Consider the following 20150-nt stretch of genomic DNA (forward strand, 5'->3'; position numbering starts at 1 on the left):
CATCAGACCAACCAAAGGACACACAGTGCTGTCTTACCATGGTGTGACTGTGACAGATGGCTCTGTTGATGAAGCGACTGGCCCAGGTGCGTGTGCCCTAGATGGGCATGGGCCAGGTGCGAGTGCGTGATGTGTGCATGCGCCAGCGAGTCCGCCAGTCGTCCGGCATTACCACTGCCTCCACTCTGTGTGGACGAGGACGATGAAGAGGTGGAGCCGAGGTGGGCGGGGCCTAGCTGGGAAGGGCGGCTCATCCAGTGTTCCAATGCCGACATGTCGTCACCTGGCCCCGCCTCCTCATCTGAGCCCGACGACGAGTCTGAGCACAGGGGCGACAGGCCTAGTGAGAGTCAGTGACCACCGTTATTTGTTAGGTGAAACCATTCCAAAAAGTTTAACACAACATAAACTGATTACGTACATTGTCAGAGTCAAGATCATTAACAATCACACAAGAACAACTTCAAATCAGAAAAAGTTGCGATGGTATGGAAAATCCAAATAAAAAATAAAAAAACAACAACAACAAAAAAACAGTTACCCATAAATTTACTTTGACTTCTCTTTCACTGCAGAGAATATGAACCCAAGATGTTTCATGTTTTCAGTGGTCAACTTAATTTAATTTGTTAATGTACTGGATACCCATTTTTGCATTTTAGCCCTGCAACACATTCCAAAAGCTGTTATGACAGGGCAATTTATTCTAAATATAAGGACTAAATCGTCATTTTTACAGTCAGTTTTCTTGAGACAAGTCAGGGGTTTGTGGTTTGATAAACTGTGCACAGTGCAACTTTTGTCTGTTGCATCACCACTTATACAGCTTTGTTGAAGTGGTATAGAATATTTTCTTAAAAAGAACACGCAAAATTTAAGCTGCAGTTTGCCAGAAGGCACATGGGAAACCTGAGCCTAGATTTGATCTGTTTTACTGTTTTATAATCCTTCTCGACTCCACTCCAGCATGGAGCTGTGAATGGGGATGCAACATTCCCATTTTCTCCAATTACATCCACAGAAGCCTATAATTTCTTTTGGTGGCTTCCCTCACTCGTCTCCTTCCAGCAAATCAATTTTTCCCACAAGATTCTACCCACAACACTCCATGAAAAGGTTAGGGTTTTTTATGTTTTTTTTTTGTTTTGTTTTTTTGCAAATTTATTAAAATAAAACATTGCCAATCACATGTACATAAGTATTCGCACCGTTTGCTCAGTACTCTGATGATCCACCTTTGGCAGCAATTACAACCTCAGGTCTTCTTGAATATGATGCCACAAGCTTTTGCCCATTTCTCTTTGCAGCACCTCTCAAGCTCCATCAGGTTGGGTGGGAAGCGTGGATGCACAGCCATTTTCAGATCTCATGCCAAAGAGTTCAATATTTGTCTCATCAGACCAGAGAACTGTGTTTTTCATGACCTTCGAGTCCTTCAGGTGCCTTTTGGAAAACTCCAGGTAAGCTACGATGTGCCTTTTACTAAGGAGTGGCTTCTGACTGGCCACTCTACCATACAGGCCTGATTGGTGGATCTCCACAGAGGAATTCTGGAGCTCTGACAGAGTGACGATCAAGTTCTTGGTCACCTCCCTGACAAACGCCCTTTTCCCCAATCGCTCAGTTTAAACGAGCGGCCAGCTCTGGGAAGAGTCCTGGTGAATCCGAACTTCTTCCATTTACAGATGATGGAGGCCACTGTGCTCATTGGAACCTTCAAAGCAGCAGAAATGTTTCTGTACCCTTCCCCAGATTTGTGCCTTGAGACAATCCTGTCTCAGAGGTCTACAGACAATTCCTTTGACTTCATGGTTGGTTTGTGCTCTGACATGCACTGTCAATTGTGGGACCTTACATGTAGACAGGTGTGTGCCTTTCCAAATCATGTCCAATCAACTGAATTTACCCCAAGTGGAGTCCAGTTAAGCTGCAGAAACATCTCAAAGATGATCAGTGGAAACAGGATGTACCTGAGCTCAACTTTGCATTTGATGGCAAAGGCTGTGAATATTGCGTGTAGAATTCTGAGGAAAATACATTTCATCCATTTTGGAATAAGGTTGTAACATAACAAAAGAAGGAAAAAGTGAAGCGCTGTGAAGACGTTCTGGATGCACTGTATATTGTATGTATAATAATTCAATGAACATGCTAACAGATGAAAACAAACAGTAACCTGATCTCAACTTGAATCTATATACATACAGAAGTTTTAACACTTTAAAACAACTTGTGGCCATTTGATAAATAATACAGACAAACAAAACAAAACAAACAAAAACACATACACAATTTAGTAATTTATGTAACATGAATATACCAAATAAAGCAGAAAACAGGGAAGCATAGAAGTGTAACTGAAGAAAAATGATTTACATGCAGCTGAACATCAGAAAGGTCTGTTTCTAATATGAGCCTTAAAAAACTAAATAAGACTTTCTTTCAAGGTAGATACCATCTCTATTAGAGAATTTACATTAAATACCCGAAAAGCCAGCTTTACTCAACTGGCCATGCCAGTAACTTAATGATGGAATGCTCTGTACAGCCCAGTTAGTGGTGTGAGTGTTGTCTAACATGCACAAATGAGGACTATAAATCATCAGCCTTTGGTGAGACGTCAGGTTTGCTAAACAATATTCTTAAAGGTTAAGCAAATTACCAGAACAAACTTATTGCATTTCCTTGGCTCAAATTCAATCAGGACCAAAATTATGTCATTAACTCCAACTATGTTCATCCTGTGAGCTCATACGAGTATTTTAGATAAAAGTCGCTGCTGTCTCATTCCAGCCACATTTTGCAGTGACCAGAAGACTACAAACATTCAGAAACTTCTTTCTACCAAAAATAATGCCAGACCACATTTACAGTGTCTGCAACATTACAACAGTCTATGACTGGATTTCACAGACAAACTGTCAGTGGTTCTCCATGCCTCCAAAGATGTGCATGTCTGCAGTCTTTTTGTTTTTGTTTTTTTTTGGGGGGTTTTTGGGGGGGGGTGTGTGTGAAATGAAAGGATGAAACTAAAATGCAGTATTATTGAATCAGAAAATAACTCTAACTGGGCACAAAAACAGCAAATCCTGTGTGTGTGGAAAACTGTTACTGCTTGATGTTGCTCAGGGTTCTTGCTGGGGTTCAAAAACTGTTTGCCCCCGTGGTTAATTGGTGGCAATTTCAATTAGCCACATGGGAAGTTGATTAGTTACACACTGATACAAAAGGGGAAAAAAAAAAGCTCAGTGCAAATGGCAAAAATCATTCAAGACAGTCCGTAAACTGTAATATTAACCGCTAATTTAAAAAGAAAAAGAAATAAATAAATTCAACAGTACTACAGCTTTGACATGCCTATTCTGATTCCATTTTACACTGTGCTGCCCTACAGTCTGGAAGCTCCTCTGTGCCTCACTGAGACTGTCTGAAGTATGTTCCTCCTTAATACAATGTGTGTGATAGCTAGTATTTGTTAGCGACAGTATTTTATTATTCTGTATTATATTTTGTGTTGTGTTCTCTATAACATTTTGGTGGACATTAATGTTGGGCCCTGATATGACTTTGGGCCACTAGTCTTCAACCCAGGCAAACCTCTGCTTTAATCCGCCCCTGGCTCGGGTTACTGCTGGGATCTAATTGTTTTTACACTTATATTTTAAAAAGCTCTGAGATTTGTGAGGAATTAATCTGAACATTTTATTTACACAGTTATACATGCTACACAACAGCTGAAAGTGTTCTCTGTACGCATCCACAGCCCGTGTGCTCAGTTGCGCACAATTTTACCCACATAACTAAGCCTCATTTAACTGTTCCAATGATGGTATTTAAGCAAATTGGTAAACAGTTATGCTGTGTTCTGTCTGTGTGTAAAGCGCTGTGTGCTTGCACTGAGAACAGCTTACACACACACACACACACACACACACACACACACCTGTGTGTGTATTTGTGTGTCTGTGTTAATGTTGGGTTTCTTTTCTGTTCACACTCAACACCTCAAAACCAGCTTAACAAAAGAAATGCAACTTAAAGTGTTTAAATTATTAGATATACCTGATGTTTAAATGGACTGCATTTCCATCTGCATCAGACGCTCAAAGCGCTTTACAATTATGCCTCACATTCACCCCGATGTCAGGCTGCTGCCATACAAGCTGCTCACTACATTTGAACCCAGGATCTTCTGGTCTCAAGCCCAACACCTTAACCACTAGACCATCACCTCCCCATGTTTACAGTGAATGAAGGGGACGGCGCCTCTTTAATATACAGCCCCTGGCAATAATTATGGAATCACTGGCCTCGGAGGATGTTCATTCAGTTGTTTAATTTTGTAGAAAAAAAGCAGATCACAGACATGACACAAAACTAAAGTTATTTCAAATGGCAACTTTCTGGCTTTAAGAAACGCTATAAGAAATCAGGAAAAATAATTGTGGCAGTCAGTAATGGTTACTTTTTTAGACCAAGCAAAGGGAAAAAAATATGGACTCACTCAATTCTGAGGAATAAATTATGGAATCACCCTGTAAATTTTCATCCCCAAAACTAACACCTGCATCAAATCAGATCTGCTCATTAGTCTGCATCTAAAAAGGAGTGATCACACCTTGGAGAGCTGTTGTACCAAGTGGACTGACATGAATCATGGCTTCAACACGAGAGATGTCAATTGAAACAAAGGAGAGGATTATCAAACTCTTAAAAGAGGGTAAATCATCACGCAATGTTGCAAAAGATGTTGGTTGTTCACAGTCAGCTGTGTCTAAACTCTGGACCAAATACAACCAACATGGGAAGGTTGTTAAAGGCAAACATACTGGTAGACCAAGGAAGACATCAAAGCGTCAAGACAGAAAACTTAAAGCAATATGTCTCAAAAATCGAAAATGCACAACAAAACAAATGAGGAACGAATGGGAGGAAACTGGAGTCAATGTCTGTGACCGAACTGTAAGAAACCGTCTAAAGGAAATGGGATTTACATACAGGAAAGCTAAACAAAAGCCATCATTAACTCCTAAACAGAAAAAAACAAGGTTACAATGGGCTAAGGAAAAGCAATCGTGGACTGTGGATGACTGGATGAAAGTCATATTCAGTGATGAATCTCGAATCTGCATTGGGCAAGGTGATGATGCTGCAACTTTTGTTTGGTGCCGTTCCAATGAGATTTATAAAGATGACTGCCTGAACAGAAGATGTAAATTTCCACAGTCATTGATGATATGGGGCTGCATGTCAGGTAAAGGCACTGGGGAGATGGCTGTCATTACATCATCAATAAATGCACAAGTTTACGTTGATATTTTGGACACTTTTCTTATCCCATCAATTGAAAGGATGTTTGGGGATGATGAAATCATTTTTCAAGATGATAATACATCTTGCCATAGAGCAAAAACTGTGAAAATATTCCTTGCAAAAAGACACATAGGGTCAATGTCATGGCCTGCAAATAGTCCGGATCTTAATCCAGTTGAAAATCTTTGGTGGAAGTTGAAGAAAATGGTCCATGACAAGGCTCCAACCTGCAAAGCTGATCTGGCAACAGCAATCAGAGAAAGTTGGAGGCAGATTGATGAAGAGTACTGTTTGTCACTCATTAAGTCCATGCCTCAGAGACTGCAAGCTGTTATAAAAGCCAGAGGTGGTGCAACAAAATACTAGTGATGTGTTGGAGCGTTCTTTTGTTTTTCATGATTCCATAATTTTTTCCTCAGAATTGAGTGATTCCATATTTTTTTCCCTCTACTTGGTCTAAAAAAGTAACCGTTACTGACTGCCACAATTTTTTTTCCTGATTTCTTATAGTGTTTCTTAAAGCCAGAAAGTTGCCATTTGAAATGACTTTAGTTTTGTGTCATGTCTGTGATCTGCGTTTTTTTCTACAAAATTAAACAACTGAATGAACATCCTCCGAGGCCGGTGATTCCATAATTTTTGCCAGGGGTTGTATATTGATTTATAACAGAAAACTGTCAAAAGGGGGAATAAATATAAGTGTAAAGATGACTGAATATATCAGAGCGGTAAACTGATCAGTCCGTGTGAACGCCATGCATTGACTCATGTTATTTCCACCAGCTGATCCACAACGTGAGTTCTGCCTTCCAGAACAGCTCTTTATATAATCGTCTGAATCATCTACCTGTTGCCACATGTACAGAAGGGCTGGATTGTCATTCCTACACATATTGTTATATTTAATAAAAAATAATAAGTGCATGCAGGAGCTGCTGCTGCATTCAAGTACCGTCGGAAATTACACAACTTTTATGCTGTTTCAAATTCAGCAGTTGCTTGTGGCAAAATAATTAATTGTATCCACACAAAATATTAATTATGGCCTGTATAAAGTTCCTGAGCCCAGTGAAGCTGACCCCCCACCCAGCTAAAAAAAAAAAAAAAAATCCAAGCAAGCAGGCTGAGTTTGCCCTGTAATTTCTGACAGTACATGAACACAGCAGCACTCAGAAACGGCTTGTGCACTGTATGAAAACATTCAGCTGGTCGAACAAAGTCAAACTAAACACTAATGTTACAAAAACTAAGCAAATGATAAGAAACCGTCAAGAACAACTGCAAAACGAAATACGGACGAATTGAGGTTTTCGGTGGCATTCATTCAAATTTTTCAACAGTTTAAAATTCCTGACGAAGCGCCAGCTGCAGGAACGAAACTGCGCGAAGGTTAAACAATACCAATGTAATTCCAGATTTCTTGTCTCGTTTGGGCTTCGTTGCCCTTCATTAAGTGCCGTGTGACTGGGCCAGATGCTTTGTTACTCATCAAAGTGTTTTTTTTTTTTTTTTTTTTTTTTTACTGTAGTGAAGGCTTATTAACACATTTGGATTCTTGTCATTTCCACTCTATCATTAAAAACAGTTTAATTTCTGCATTTTGTATGTTCATAACAGCTATTCGAGCAGCACTAGGGGTTCAGCTTGAGATCGGTGACTGTGAAAAGAATGTAAGTCAAAGGTCTGCACTGATAATGTAATAAAACAAATGTGTGTTTGCACTGCAGATGACCTGCCAAAGAAGAAGCCTCCGGCACTGTTTAAGCCCACCAACCCTGACGGATTGGCTTATCTGGACTTCAGTGTGTCGACAACCGGCATGCTGGCCGGAGTTCAGGTCAGATCAGCATTAATTCCTGCCTCCTGACCCACCAACCTGAGACACCCTTTCTCTTTATTTCATTTATTCATGAATTTGCTGTGTGTTTTTGTTTTATTAATGTCACAGTTGCCTGCCACAGCAACAACAAAGGGTACGCATCTACAGGATAAATGACCAAAAAACAACAAAACAAAACAAACAAAACTAGCAGGATGGAGTGATTCCATATTTTTTTCCCTCTGCTTGGTCTAAAAAAGTAACCGTTACTGACTGCCACTATTTTTTTCCTGATTTCTCATAGTGTTTCTTAAAGCCAGAAAGTTGCCATTTGAAATGACTTTAGTTTTGTGTCATGTCTGTGATCTGCTTTTTTTCTACAAAATTAAACAACTGAATGAACATCCTCCGAGGCCGGTGATTCCATAATTTTTGCCAGGGGTTGTATAAGGCTGCTGTCGACGCTGCTGCGCACAGCGACCATGCAAAGCGCAGCACAAACCACAAAAGGACTTTGACCATTAAACAACAAAGGACAGAAATGTTAGATTCTATCAGAAGTACTGCCTAAATTTTTAAGTTTTTTTTTTTTTATCACAGTGGTGATTCACAGGCAAGCTTAGCTCACCACATCATGCATTCATTCGCCGCATGCAACGTGGCGAGGGCCCTTGGTTGCTCCCCTGCCTACCTTTCATACCTTTATCTTACACAACCATTTTAAGCCTATTTAAGACTATTTAGTCTTTATTATTCTGCTGACATCTGTTCTGCCAAATCAAGGAAGCTGAACTAACAATACTATATATTCCTCAACCAGTCACTTGGGCACATTTTCTCAGTTTCATGAATTTACACTCAACAAAAATATAAACGCAACACTTTTGGTTTTGCTCCCATTTTGTATGAGATGAACTCAAAGATCTAAAACTTTTTCCACATACATAATATCACCATTTCCCTCAAATATTGTTCACAAACCAGTCTAAATCTGTGATAGTGAGCACTTCTCCTTTGCTGAGATAATCCATCCCACCTCACAGGTGTGCCATATCAAGATGCTGATTAGACACCATGATTAGTGCACAGGTGTGCCTTAGACTGTCCACAATAAAAGGCCACTCTGAAAGGTGCAGTTTTTTTTTATTGGGGAGGGATACCAGTCAGTATCTGGTGTGACCACCATTTGCCTCATGCAGTGCAACACATCTCCTTCGCATCATCCGTGAAGAGAACACCTCTCCAACGTGACAAACGCCAGTGAATGTGAGCATTTGCCCACTCAAGTCGGTTACGACGACGAACTGGAGTCAGGTCGAGACCCCGATGAGGACGACGAGCATGCAGATGAGCTTCCCTGAGACGGTTTCTGACAGTTTGTGCAAAAATTCTTTGGTTATGCAAACCGATTGGTTCAGCAGCTGTCCGAGTGGCTGGTCTCAGACGATCTTGGAGGTGAACATGCTGGATGTGGAGGTCCTGGGCTGGTGTGGTTACATGTGGTCTGCGGTTGTGAGGCTGGTTGGATGTACTGCCAAATTCTCTGAAACGCCTTTGGAGATGGCTTATGGTAGAGACATGAACATTCAATACACGAGCAACAGCTCTGGTTGACATTCCTGCTGTCAACATGCCAATTGCACGCTCCCTCAAATCTTGCGACATCTGTGGCAAAGTGCTGTATGATAAAACTGCAGCTTTCAGAGTGGCCTTTTATTGTGGACAGTCTAAGGCACACCTGTGCACTAATCATGGTGTCTAATCAGCATCTTGGTATGGCACACCTGTGAGGTGGGATGGATTATCTCAGCAAAGGAGAAGTGCTCACTATCACAGATTTAAACTGGTTTGTGAACAATATTTGAGGGAAATGGTGATATTGTGTATGTGGAAAAAGTTTTAGATCTTTGAGTTCATCTCATACAAAATGGGAGCAAAACCAAAAGCGTTGCGTTTATATTTTTGTTGAGTGTATATATTATTTTATGTGTATTCTAAAATTCCTTTTCTGTGGTAGCCCAGTGAGCAAACAACCCCACAGACATTCCATGGATACATGGATATTTGTGAAGACTGAGATCCCAATTCAGGCCAGTGAAGCAAAATCTGCTGCTGAATTTACTTAAAGGAGATACACTGTGCACAAGACATTTGTTCTACCTTTTGCAGTTAAATATGGACATGGTTTCATGTTAATCCTCAACCAACCAAGCTATTTTAGGGTCTAATATGTTAGAATAATTACAGCATCAAATATAGAAGAACCGGTGACTAGCAAATATGCGAATAATTTAACACAATTCTCAGTGAACCCACAGTAGTAAAAACCTGAAGATTATAACTGATTTTTCATAAAATATGTACTGAAACGTAAACAGTACCACTTTTGCCTTAGGTTAATTGAAAAACGAATCTCTACTTTAAACAAAGAAATGTATTGGATTCCAGAGTATCACACAAAACTGAATCACATCAGATCAAATCATTGCATAATAAGAAGTATCATTCCTGAATTGTACACCCCTAATTTATTCGGCCTGTAGGAGGCAGATGGAATGTTCACCTCCTTTCTTCTTTTGACCAAACTATGGTTGGCATTTTATGTTAAACATCCCAAAGTAAAATAATTTTATAACTGTTTTTGGAGGACTTTCTCTGCTATATATATTTAAGCCTGAAACAACATAATTTAGACTTCTATCACATGTCACACGAGCCTATATATTCCCGATTTCACTGTAAAATACCCTCTGAGCAAACTTTCTGTCCTTTGTGCAATATGTAACAAAAGTGTTGCATTTATATTTTATACCATATACATAACTTTTTAAAAAATGTCTGATAAGGTGCAAGAAGCCCCAAACTCTACTGACTGAGTCTGGCATCCTTTCGTATTCCAAATATAGCTTTAGTAAAGAGTGCAATGGTCTCAGTTCACGGCACAAGTGAATTCTGTGATTTTTTTTTTGGACATGGCAGGAGGTTGACAAACTTGAGGAGACAGTAAGATTTGAGGAGGAGGACTGCAGGTGTGTCTGTTTGTGTGTGTGTGTGTCTGTTATCACCTGGAGGTGTGTATGCATCCATGGAAGTCTGCACCACCAGTGAGCGCCTTTTAGAAGGCATAGGCACTGCTACTTTCCGTTCCACATGGCGTGCCAACACCGCCTGGACCGCCTCACTGTGGACGTCTGACAGAGAAAGAGATCCATTCATTACAAAAGCAGACAAAAAAATTATCTGGCTGTGTTGACTGTGTCACTGAGTTTGTTTTGTGCAAAACATTTAAAATCAAGCAGATTGGAATATTTGGACCCTTTTCAGCTGCAGAAGCAGAACTGAGTCTAAGTATTGTTTTGAAGTATTGTTTTGAACATAAGATGACTAAATCAAAGGCAAGCAAATGAGATAAATGAGCAAAACAAAGAACACTGGCAAAAAACACCATAAATAATAATAATAAAAAATAAACTATAATCTTTCCATGATTTTTTAACCAGGCTTTTGTGATCATGATCTTAAAAGGATATCAAGCTAGCGTCCCTGTAGCTCCAAATTCAGCTCAGCCAACCAGCACCAAATAGACATACTGCAGATACACGTCTCTTTCACACAGACTTCCTCCTTCAGCTTCCACTATGTGATCCTTAGTTGAGCTCTGACTCCCTTCCTCTTCTTCAGCTCTAAAGTCATCCTACAAACCACGATCCGCTGCTGTCTCGCTACGTTCTCTCCTGCCACCACCTTACAGTCTCCAATTTTTTTGCTTGCATCTCCTACAAAGAATGTAGTTCATTTGTGTGCACCTTCCTCCACGCTCATTTCTTTCCACATCACACTGATGAACAATTTAACCTGCCAAAAAACTCACTAATTCATATACCTACGGACCTCATTTACAACTTCAATCTGTTTGTTTCTCCTTTGCACATATTTTTGTTGCACAATTTTGTTGTGTGGGCTGCCAGAAGAGGAGGTACTGCTGGCCCACCACCAAAAGACGCCCTGCCTGAAGTGCGGGCTTCAGGCACGAGAGGGCGCTGCCGCCTCAGGAACAAGCCGTGGTGACAGCTGTCACCCATCATCCGTGACAGCTGTCACTAATCAACACATCTGGTATAAAAGCAGGAAGACACCTCCACCAAACTGCCGAGATATCATCTTCATCTGGAGGTAATATCCTCAGCCTGTGTGGTAAATTACTAATCTATCTATTGTGAGTGTTTGCAGGAGTACCGGTCCTTAGTTTGTGGAGGCTGAGTGAGTGCAGACGGCACTCTTTTCCTCTGAAGGATCACTGCTTAACACGTATTGAGTGAGAGGTGGAGGTGGCATTCCCACCATTGTTACTGGGTGTTCACACACCCACCCTTTGACTGTCTTTTGCTTTCTGCCAGCAGTACCAGATCCGACACTCCGGGAAAGTGGCCACCTGGGGACTCCGGAACTTGGCGGCTCCAGTATTCCTCGGGTTCAGGTGGCGGTGGAAATCGTGTGGTTCCGGTTCGTTTCCAGACGGGCGTCTCCTATCGTCGAGCCTGCCCACGCGACACCTTTATTAATTGACTGTTGCACATTCTGATTCTGCTGTGTTTGGTTGTGACATTCACACCAGTAAAGTGTTATAATTTGACTCCTTCCATTGTCCGTTCATTTACGCCCCCTGTTGTGGGTCCGTGTCACTACACTTTCACAACAGGATATCTTGGCCAGCGTCATGGACTCCGAGGGGCGTCACCAGGCTGTTGAACAACCAATGGGAGAGCAGGGAGCGCAGGCATCTGCAGCAGGCGTGATTGGTGAGCTACAGCATATTCTCACCGCCTTTACGGCTCGAATGGATCAAATAGCTGAGCAAAACATCCTCCTGAACCGCAGGGTGGAGGCTCTCTCCGCGCAAGTGGCGGCGAGCGCTCAGGGTGCTGCTGCAGCTCCTCCTCCTGTCGATCCTGTGCTAGATATTAATGTTCCAGTGGTGGTCCAACAACCCCTCCCACCATCCCCTGAAGCATACATAAGCCCTCCTGAGTCGTACGGAGGTTGTGTGGAGACGTGCGCGGACTTTCTTATGCAGTGTTCGCTCGTCTTCGCACAACGTCCCGTCATGTACGCGTCAGACGCAAGCAAAATAGCTTATGTGATCACTTTGCTTCGGGGAGAGGCACGCGCTTGGGCTACGGCGCTTTGGGAGCAAAATTCACGGCTCCTTCACACATACACTGGGTTTGTGAGGGAGTTCAGAACTGTGTTTGATCACCCTAACAGGGGAGAGACCGCTTCAACCGTGCTGCTGTCGATGAGACAGGGACGCCGGAGCGCAGCCGCTTATGCAGTCGACTTCCGCATCGCGGCTGCGAGGTCCGGCTGGAATAACACTGCGCTCCGCGCCGCCTTTGTAAACGGACTGTCGTCAGTCCTAAAGGAGCACCTAGTGGCCAAGGATGAACCGCGGGACTTAGATGGGCTTATTGATCTCGTTATACGGTTAGACAATCGGTTGGAGGAACGCCGTCGGGAACGAGACGAAGGACGTGGCCGGGCACGCGCCGTCCCTCTTCCTTCCGGGTCCGAGAAAGGTCCGCCCTTCCCACGCTCCCTGGCCTCTACGTCCCATGGGGCGACAGCTCCCCCTGCTGACGAAGCTATGGACACGAGCAGGGCCACATTTAGACCACCTAATAGACAGAGGAGGTTTCCACGCGGGGCGTGTTTTGTTTGTGGCTCAATGGAGCATCAATTGAGCGATTGCCCCGAACGGTTAAACACCAACGCCCGCCCCTAGAGACTGGGCTTAGGGTGGGCCAAAAACTTCACGTGGGACACACACATATTGCCGCACGACTCCCAGTTACAATCCTTAGTGGGGATTTAACCCTTCAGGCCCCAGCACTGGTAGACACAGGGTCAGAAGGGAATCTGTTAGACAGCAGATGGGCCAGGGAGGTAGGGCTCCCTCTGGTGGCGCTACCTACACCATTGCAGGTGCGAGCACTAGATGGCACCCTACTCCCTTTACTCACACACAAGACACCACCAGTAACTCTGGTAGTGTCAGGGAATCATAGGGAGGAGATTGAGTTTTTTGTGACTCCTTCTACCTCCCGTGTGATTCTGGGGTTCCCCTGGATGTTGAAACACAATCCCCGGATTGATTGGCCGTCCGGGGTGGTGGTACAGTGGAGCAAAACCTGCCATCGGAGGTGTTTGGGATCCTCGGTTCCTCCCGGTTCCCAGGCGAAGGAGCAGGTCCAAGTACCCCCCAATCTGTCGGCGGTGCCGGTTGAGTACCACGATCTTGCTGACGTTTTTAGCAAGGATCGGGCACTCACTCTTCCCCCGCACTGTCCATATGATTGTGCCATCGATTTGTTGCCAGTCGTGGAGTTCCCGTCCAGCAGGCTCTACAACCTCTCCCGACCTGAGCGCGAATCGATGGAGACCTACATCCGGGACTCCTTAGCTGCCGGGCTGATCCGTAACTCCACCTCTCCGATGGGAGCGGGTTTCTTTTTGTGGGAAAAAAAGATGCCGCTCTTCGTCCATGCATTGATTATCGGGGGCTGAACGAGATCACGGTTCGCAACCGATACCCGTTGCCTTTGTTGGATTCAGTGTTCACCCCCCTGCATGGAGCCAAAATCTTCACAAAGTTGGATCTTAGGAACGCATACCACCTAGTTCGGATCCGGAAGGGAGACGAATGGAAGACGGCATTTAACACCCTGTTAGGTCATTTTGAGTATCTGGTCATGCCGTTCGGCCTCACTAACGCCCCCGCGACGTTCCAAGCTTTGGTTAATGACGTCTTGCGGGACTTCCTGCACCGATTCGTCTTCGTATATCTGGATGATATACTCATCTTTTCTCCGAACCCTGAGACCCATGTACGGCATGTACGTCAGGTCCTGCAGCGGTTGTTGGAGAACCGGTTGTTTGTGAAGGGCGAGAAGTGTGAGTTTCACCGCACTTCTTTGTCCTTCCTGGGGTTTATCATCTCCTCCAACTCCGTCACCCCGGATCCGGCCAAGGTCGCAGCGGTGAGAGACTGGTCCCAACCGACAAGCCGTAGGAAGCTGCAACAGTTCCTCGGCTTCGCAAATTTCTACAGGAGGTTCATTAAGGGGTATAGTCAGGTTGTTAGTCCCCTGACGGCCCTGACCTCACCAAAAGTTCCCTTCACCTGGTCGGATCGGTGCGAAGCCGCGTTTAGGGAGTTGAAACGCCGGTTCTCGACTGCACCGGTCTTGGTGCAGCCCGATCCTGGTCGCCAGTTCGTGGCTGAAGTGGACGCCTCTGACTCAGGGATAGGAGCCGTGCTGTCCCAGAGCGGAGAAACCGATAAGGTTCTTCACCCGTGTGCCTATTTTTCCCGCAGGTTGACCCCAGCAGAGCGGAACTATGACATGGGCAATCGAGAGCTCCTTGCGGTGAAAGAGGCCCTTGAGGAGTGGAGACACCTGCTGGAGGGAGCGTCAGTGCCTTTCACGGTTTTCACTGACCACCGGAACCTGGAGTATATCAGGACCGCCAAGCGACTGAACCCCAGGCAAGCCCGCTGGTCACTGTTTTTCGGCCGTTTTGACTTCCGGATCACCTACCGCCCCGGGACCAAAAACCAAAGATCGGATGCCCTGTCCCGGGTGCATTAACAGGAAGTCAAGACCGAGCTGTCGGATCCACCGGAATCCATTCTCCCGGAATCCACTATCGTGGCTGCTCTGACCTGGGACGTGGAGAAGACCGTCCGGGAGGCCCTGGCACGGAGCCCGGATCCCGGAACAGGACCGAAGAACAGACTATACGTCCCACCAGAGGCCAGGGCTGCTGTCCTGGACTTCTGTCACGGGTCCAAACTCTCCTGCCACCCAGGGGTGCGTAGGACCGTGGAAGTAGTCCGGCAGCGCTTCTGGTGGGCGTCCCTGGAGACTGATGTCCGGGCTTACATCCAGGCCTGCACCACCTGCGCCAGGGGCAAGGCTGACCACCAGAAGGCACAGGGACTTCTACAGCCACTTCCTGTGCCTCACCGCCCCTGGTCCCACATCGGTCTGGATTTTGTCACGGGCCTCCCGCCGTCCCGAGGACACACCACCATACTCACGATAGTGGACCGTTTCTCCAAGGCGGCCCACTTCGTGGCCCTCCCGAAGCTCCCGTCGGCCCAGGAGACGGCGGATCTCCTCGTCCACCATGTTGTCCGGCTGCATGGGATACCAATGGACATCGTTTCGGATCGCGGTCCCCAGTTCTCCTCGCAGGTGTGGAGAAGTTACACTTTCACAATTATCACAATTTATCTGCACATTTTTACTGTGAATTATTTAGTGTTTAGTGTGTATTTATACATGCTCGTACAGAGAGAATGTAGTTCAAATCAGAGTCAAATTCCTTGTATTCTTGTAGATACTTGGCGATTAAAGGCTGTTCTGATTCTGATTTTGCAAAATCAGCTACCATCTGCCCTTCCACATTCCTGTCCTTGATACCATATCTACCCATTACGTCGTCATCACATCTGTTCCCTTCGCCAACATGCCCACTGAAGTCCGCTCCTATCACCACCCTTTCATGCTTGGGCACACTCTCCACCACCTCATCTAACTCACTCCAGAAATATTCTTTCTCCTTCATCTCACAACCTACCTGTGGGGCATATGCACTGATGACATTCACCATCACCCCTTCAATTTCCAACTTCACACTCATCACCCTGTCAGACACTCGCTTAACCTCCAACACACTTTTAACATTCTCTTCCCTTAAAATGACCCCAACACAATTTCTCTTCCTATCCCCACCATGAAACAACAACTTGAATCCACCACCTATGCTCCTGCTCTTACTTCCCTTCCACTTGGTCTCTTGCACAGAATGATGTCTACCTTTCTCCTCTTCATCATATCAGCCAGCTCTCTCCCTTTACCAGTCACACTGCCAACATTCAAAGTTCTGACTCTCACTTCCACCCTTCCAGTTTTCCTCTTCTCCTGCTGTCTCTGGACACATTTTCCTCCTCTTCTTCTTCTTCGCCCAACAGTAGCCCAATTTCCCCCAGCACCTTGTTGGTCAACGGCACCGGTGGGGGTCATTGGTAACCCTGGCCTAGATCGATCCTTCTTGACGCAACCTTACTCATTTATCTGGGCTTGGGACCGATACAGTGTTGTGGCTGCACACACCATGTGGCTGAGTCATTCAAAGTGTTCTATAAATCATGCACCATTTGAGTGAAGTCCCAAATTTCAAGTTTCAACTTGAATTTGATTGGACAAAAATATAGCTTTTTTACTGATTTGGAGTTGTTTCATTCTTTAAAGTGGAGATGACACTTCAAAAATTAGGGAAAAACTGATATAAATAGCAAAATATACATACAGTATAGTAAGTTGAAAGTGTTTTTATTCATTATCACTGAAAAATAAAGTTTGTACAGCTTCTCAAAAGTGTGTTTATTGGAAAGCACGCTTGCAGCGCTCCTTCAGCGGTCACGTGATGCCGTGACATCACAGAATGGAGAGTCCCGTCTTTGTCTGTTCGATCAACAACAGGAACAGATGGACCTCAGCATGGACAGTGACAAGATCAAGAACTTTTCTGACTCCTCTTCAAGTGTGGATTATTTCTGACTCGGATCCTGAGATTGTTGCAGCAGTGATTTGACCCTACAGATTGGAGCCGTATCTTTCGGACGAACATTCAAACCAGGAGCATTCTGGCAGCAAAAATAATGCTGACGGTGTTTATGGCGGAGCCGAAGCAGAGGCAAGAGACGTGCCAATTCCGATGGATTTTGAAAGGCTGCAGAATATGGAATGGTAAGGGAGGCTTTGATTTTTGTTGCTGCTGTTTATAACACTCTAATTACTGTATAGCATTTTCGATTCGGGCGTCTGTTTACCGCCTTTGTTATTGTTCCGGACCTGTGATAGTGTAGCTATTACTTGCGGACCACCGTCATTACTTTCGGGTTTTTGCCGTTTTCGAGTGCCAGGCATTGCATTCATCCGTGATTAGTTACGTTATTTTCACAAAAGAATAGGAAATAAATGGCGAAAGTTTCGAAAAAGATCGCCGAAAACAACAGTGAACGTGCCAGCGCTGTGTTTATGTGCCGGCGCCGTGTTTACTACATAAGTTCCTTGACCATTTCAAGATTATTGTGAACATATTATTTGGGGTTGACATTTTATGTGTTCCTGTGAGCGGTGAGAACATGGAGACATGGACTTGAAAAGGCTAAAACCTTTCGCCATGGTGTTTGTGCAATATGCTGCGACACACTGGTCAGGCATAACAAGTCCCTGAGAGCTGTATTTAATCAAAGTTTCTGCCGCTAAACAAAGTGTAAACAATGGCCACCATGCGCGCAAGCCGATACGGTCTACAGCCAGTGACGTATTTTAGGCTTGGTACTCAGCGGGAAGCTGATCACGGGGCGTGCACATTTTTCAGTGGCGGGATGTTCAAATGTTATATATAACGGGAGAACCGCGTACATTTTCCTAAAACCTTTAGGTTGACCAAATTATATAACCTTTGTTACATGTAATAAGACTATGTTGTCTTTAAGTGTCATATCCACTTTAAGGCACCTTCACATATAACACGATTGAAGCCGACTAGTGCACAAAGGAGGAATTGCAGGTCATTCGTGAAAAATCAGAGCCGCCTCTAATGCCTCGTACACCTATAGCTACAACCACTCATGCACACCAGCGACCAAAAGACAGAGAGTGCCCTGTGAGTGCTCATTTGATCCTGCTCTCGAGAGGTGTCGGCCAAATTCCAGGTGTCACACACGAACATCCAATACTACTCGCGGAGCACTTAGGAAATGTGGTGCCATTCACACAGGCAGCACAAAAACAGAGAGCAGGCGACCACTTTTGAGCTGGCTGTGAAATTTGTCTTAAGTGCCCCAGGAGTGTGGTGTCGGCAAACACCATGCACGTAGCGTGCCAGAATGTCAACACATGTGGCATGCGTATGTATCTCATGTGTCACTCCTCCCCAACACATGTGGCGTGCGGGGGAAGTACAATTGCATGAAATGCTGATATGTATGTGCAGACATGATCATATGGGGGCCGGCCAGCCATGTCTGACTGCACACAGAATAGCAAGGCACTTCTCAGCTGATCATCACATACTGACAGTTGTAAATGATGGCTCAGTGCACACGACGTGTAACATTACAAACACAGAGAACACAGCCAGGACATGTTTATAAATAATTTGTACAATAACTACATACACAATTACATACCAAATAACTAAAATGAATGACCACATAATATAGAAACAGAGAGTGACACTTTGGTCTGGGTGCTGAACGGACAAGAGGGCGTGGCCCCAAACAGAAGCAGCTGTTGAGATCTTTGGTCCTGGACTTCACAGCTAGAGAACGTGCACCGTGTTTTCAAGGACATGACCTTACAACTGTCCACTGTGACGCACGTGTGTGTGCCTGTGGAAATACATAAAACCATATATCGCTTTCGCGACGGGCTGGAGCAAAGCACAGCGCGCACATTGACAGGCTGTGCCAGGTGAAACAGACCATCAGATCATGTGAACACGCAGCAGCCGATCTGAATGTCATGCGTGTCCTGCGTCACGCCGCTCACAGATTCACATGTTCAGCCAGTGACTGTTGCTTTGTGCTTTGATTAGTTAACAAGGCATGCTAGTTGCAATATCTTTCAGCAAAACCTCCAAACTGACAAGAGTAATTGTGATATTTTTGTTGACTGAAGATTCAGAATAGTTGTCAATTGGACAGTGTGTTTCAAGGTTCAGTACCTGAGCGATAGCGTTCATCTCTTGTGCCAGAGGTTCGCCGCCTGTGGAAACGGGCAGCAGAGGGCGGGCCGAGCGGGGTCCGGTGAGACATGGGCCCTTCCATACCTGGTCAGAATCAGGCAGAAAAGCAGACAGACAGACAGACAGATAGACAGACAGACACACATGTATAAACATGTTTCACAAAACCCATTGATGCAGCGCACAAAAGAAAAACAAAGATGGAGATGATCTGAGTTGGTAGAAAAATGGTCAGTCTGATTTATAAAATAACAAATACAATATAAAAGCAATGAAAATAAAATTATAATATGGTAATTTCATTACTGTTTTCTGAGAGAACCACAATGTCTTTTAGCATTCTGTGAGCTTGTATCACCAAAGGAATATCTGTGATGACTGCTAAATATAAAAAGCCATACCGTGGAATAAATGTGTGTGTTTTTATTGCAGTGAAGCAGCAAGCTACAGCTACAACATCACATCCACACACAGACACAGAGGAGCAGGCCCAAGCTGAGCTCTAGGGAGGCTTAACCTACATTTACTAATGGTGGCGGTGGAAGCCTGAATCAATAGAGTATCATCGCAACTATATTTTTCATGATGTCAGATCTATCCTCTAGAAGTGGAATGGGAATATTTCCACTGGGGGTGGGGGGTGTGGGCAGGTCAGAGGTTGCTAAATTACCTCCAGCATGTGGAACATATGCCCTGATCAGCTTGGACCTCTTCTTCTCATAACCCTTCTGAGTGATGTCGCCTGCAAACAGATAGAGATAGGCAGAGAGTGAGAAAGCCAGAGGCCCCTGTGCCGACGGTTGTTTTAATTATCTGAAAGCTGACACAATGTTTTATTATTTGAGGTCTAAACTGTTTTACTGTACTACTTACTATATTACTGGATAAATAGAACATCTTCAGCTCAAATTTGACTTTGCACATCTTCCTACTCTTGTCTCTCAAAATTTTGACACTGCGGTTTCAGTGTAATGATGCAAAATAAATAATGTGATGCGTTATGATGGAAAAGAAGAATGGAAAAAAAGAAAGGCTTTGAACACAGAGTTCTTTTTTTTCACAAACGTTCGTCAGCTTCCTTCCAGAAAACTTCACATTTAAAGCTCCAGAGTGTGAACATTTTCACAAGAATATGCATAGCCGTTGTCTGAGTTTGACACCTTCATTATAACAGGAGAAACAAAAATAAAGGAAA

The 20150-nt window shown here is 44.3% G+C and overlaps 1 protein-coding gene across 1 annotated transcript in view; it reads right to left on the minus strand.

Annotated features, from left to right (window-relative positions):
- Positions 1-20150, minus strand: part of LOC117508122 (disco-interacting protein 2 homolog C-like) — a 241868-nt gene that overhangs the window by 134610 nt on the left and 87108 nt on the right. Inside the window, exons 2-5 of the mRNA XM_034167783.1 lie at positions 19626-19697; positions 18935-19039; positions 10198-10323; positions 38-319 (exon numbers count right to left, since the gene is read on the minus strand). Of these exons, the coding sequence (XP_034023674.1) occupies positions 38-319; positions 10198-10323; positions 18935-19039; positions 19626-19697 (585 nt within the window). The remainder of the gene's footprint in view (positions 1-37; positions 320-10197; positions 10324-18934; positions 19040-19625; positions 19698-20150) is intronic.

Source organism: Thalassophryne amazonica, chromosome 1 (assembly GCF_902500255.1).
Source record: "Thalassophryne amazonica chromosome 1, fThaAma1.1, whole genome shotgun sequence".
NCBI classification, from domain to species: Eukaryota; Metazoa; Chordata; class Actinopteri; order Batrachoidiformes; family Batrachoididae; genus Thalassophryne; species Thalassophryne amazonica.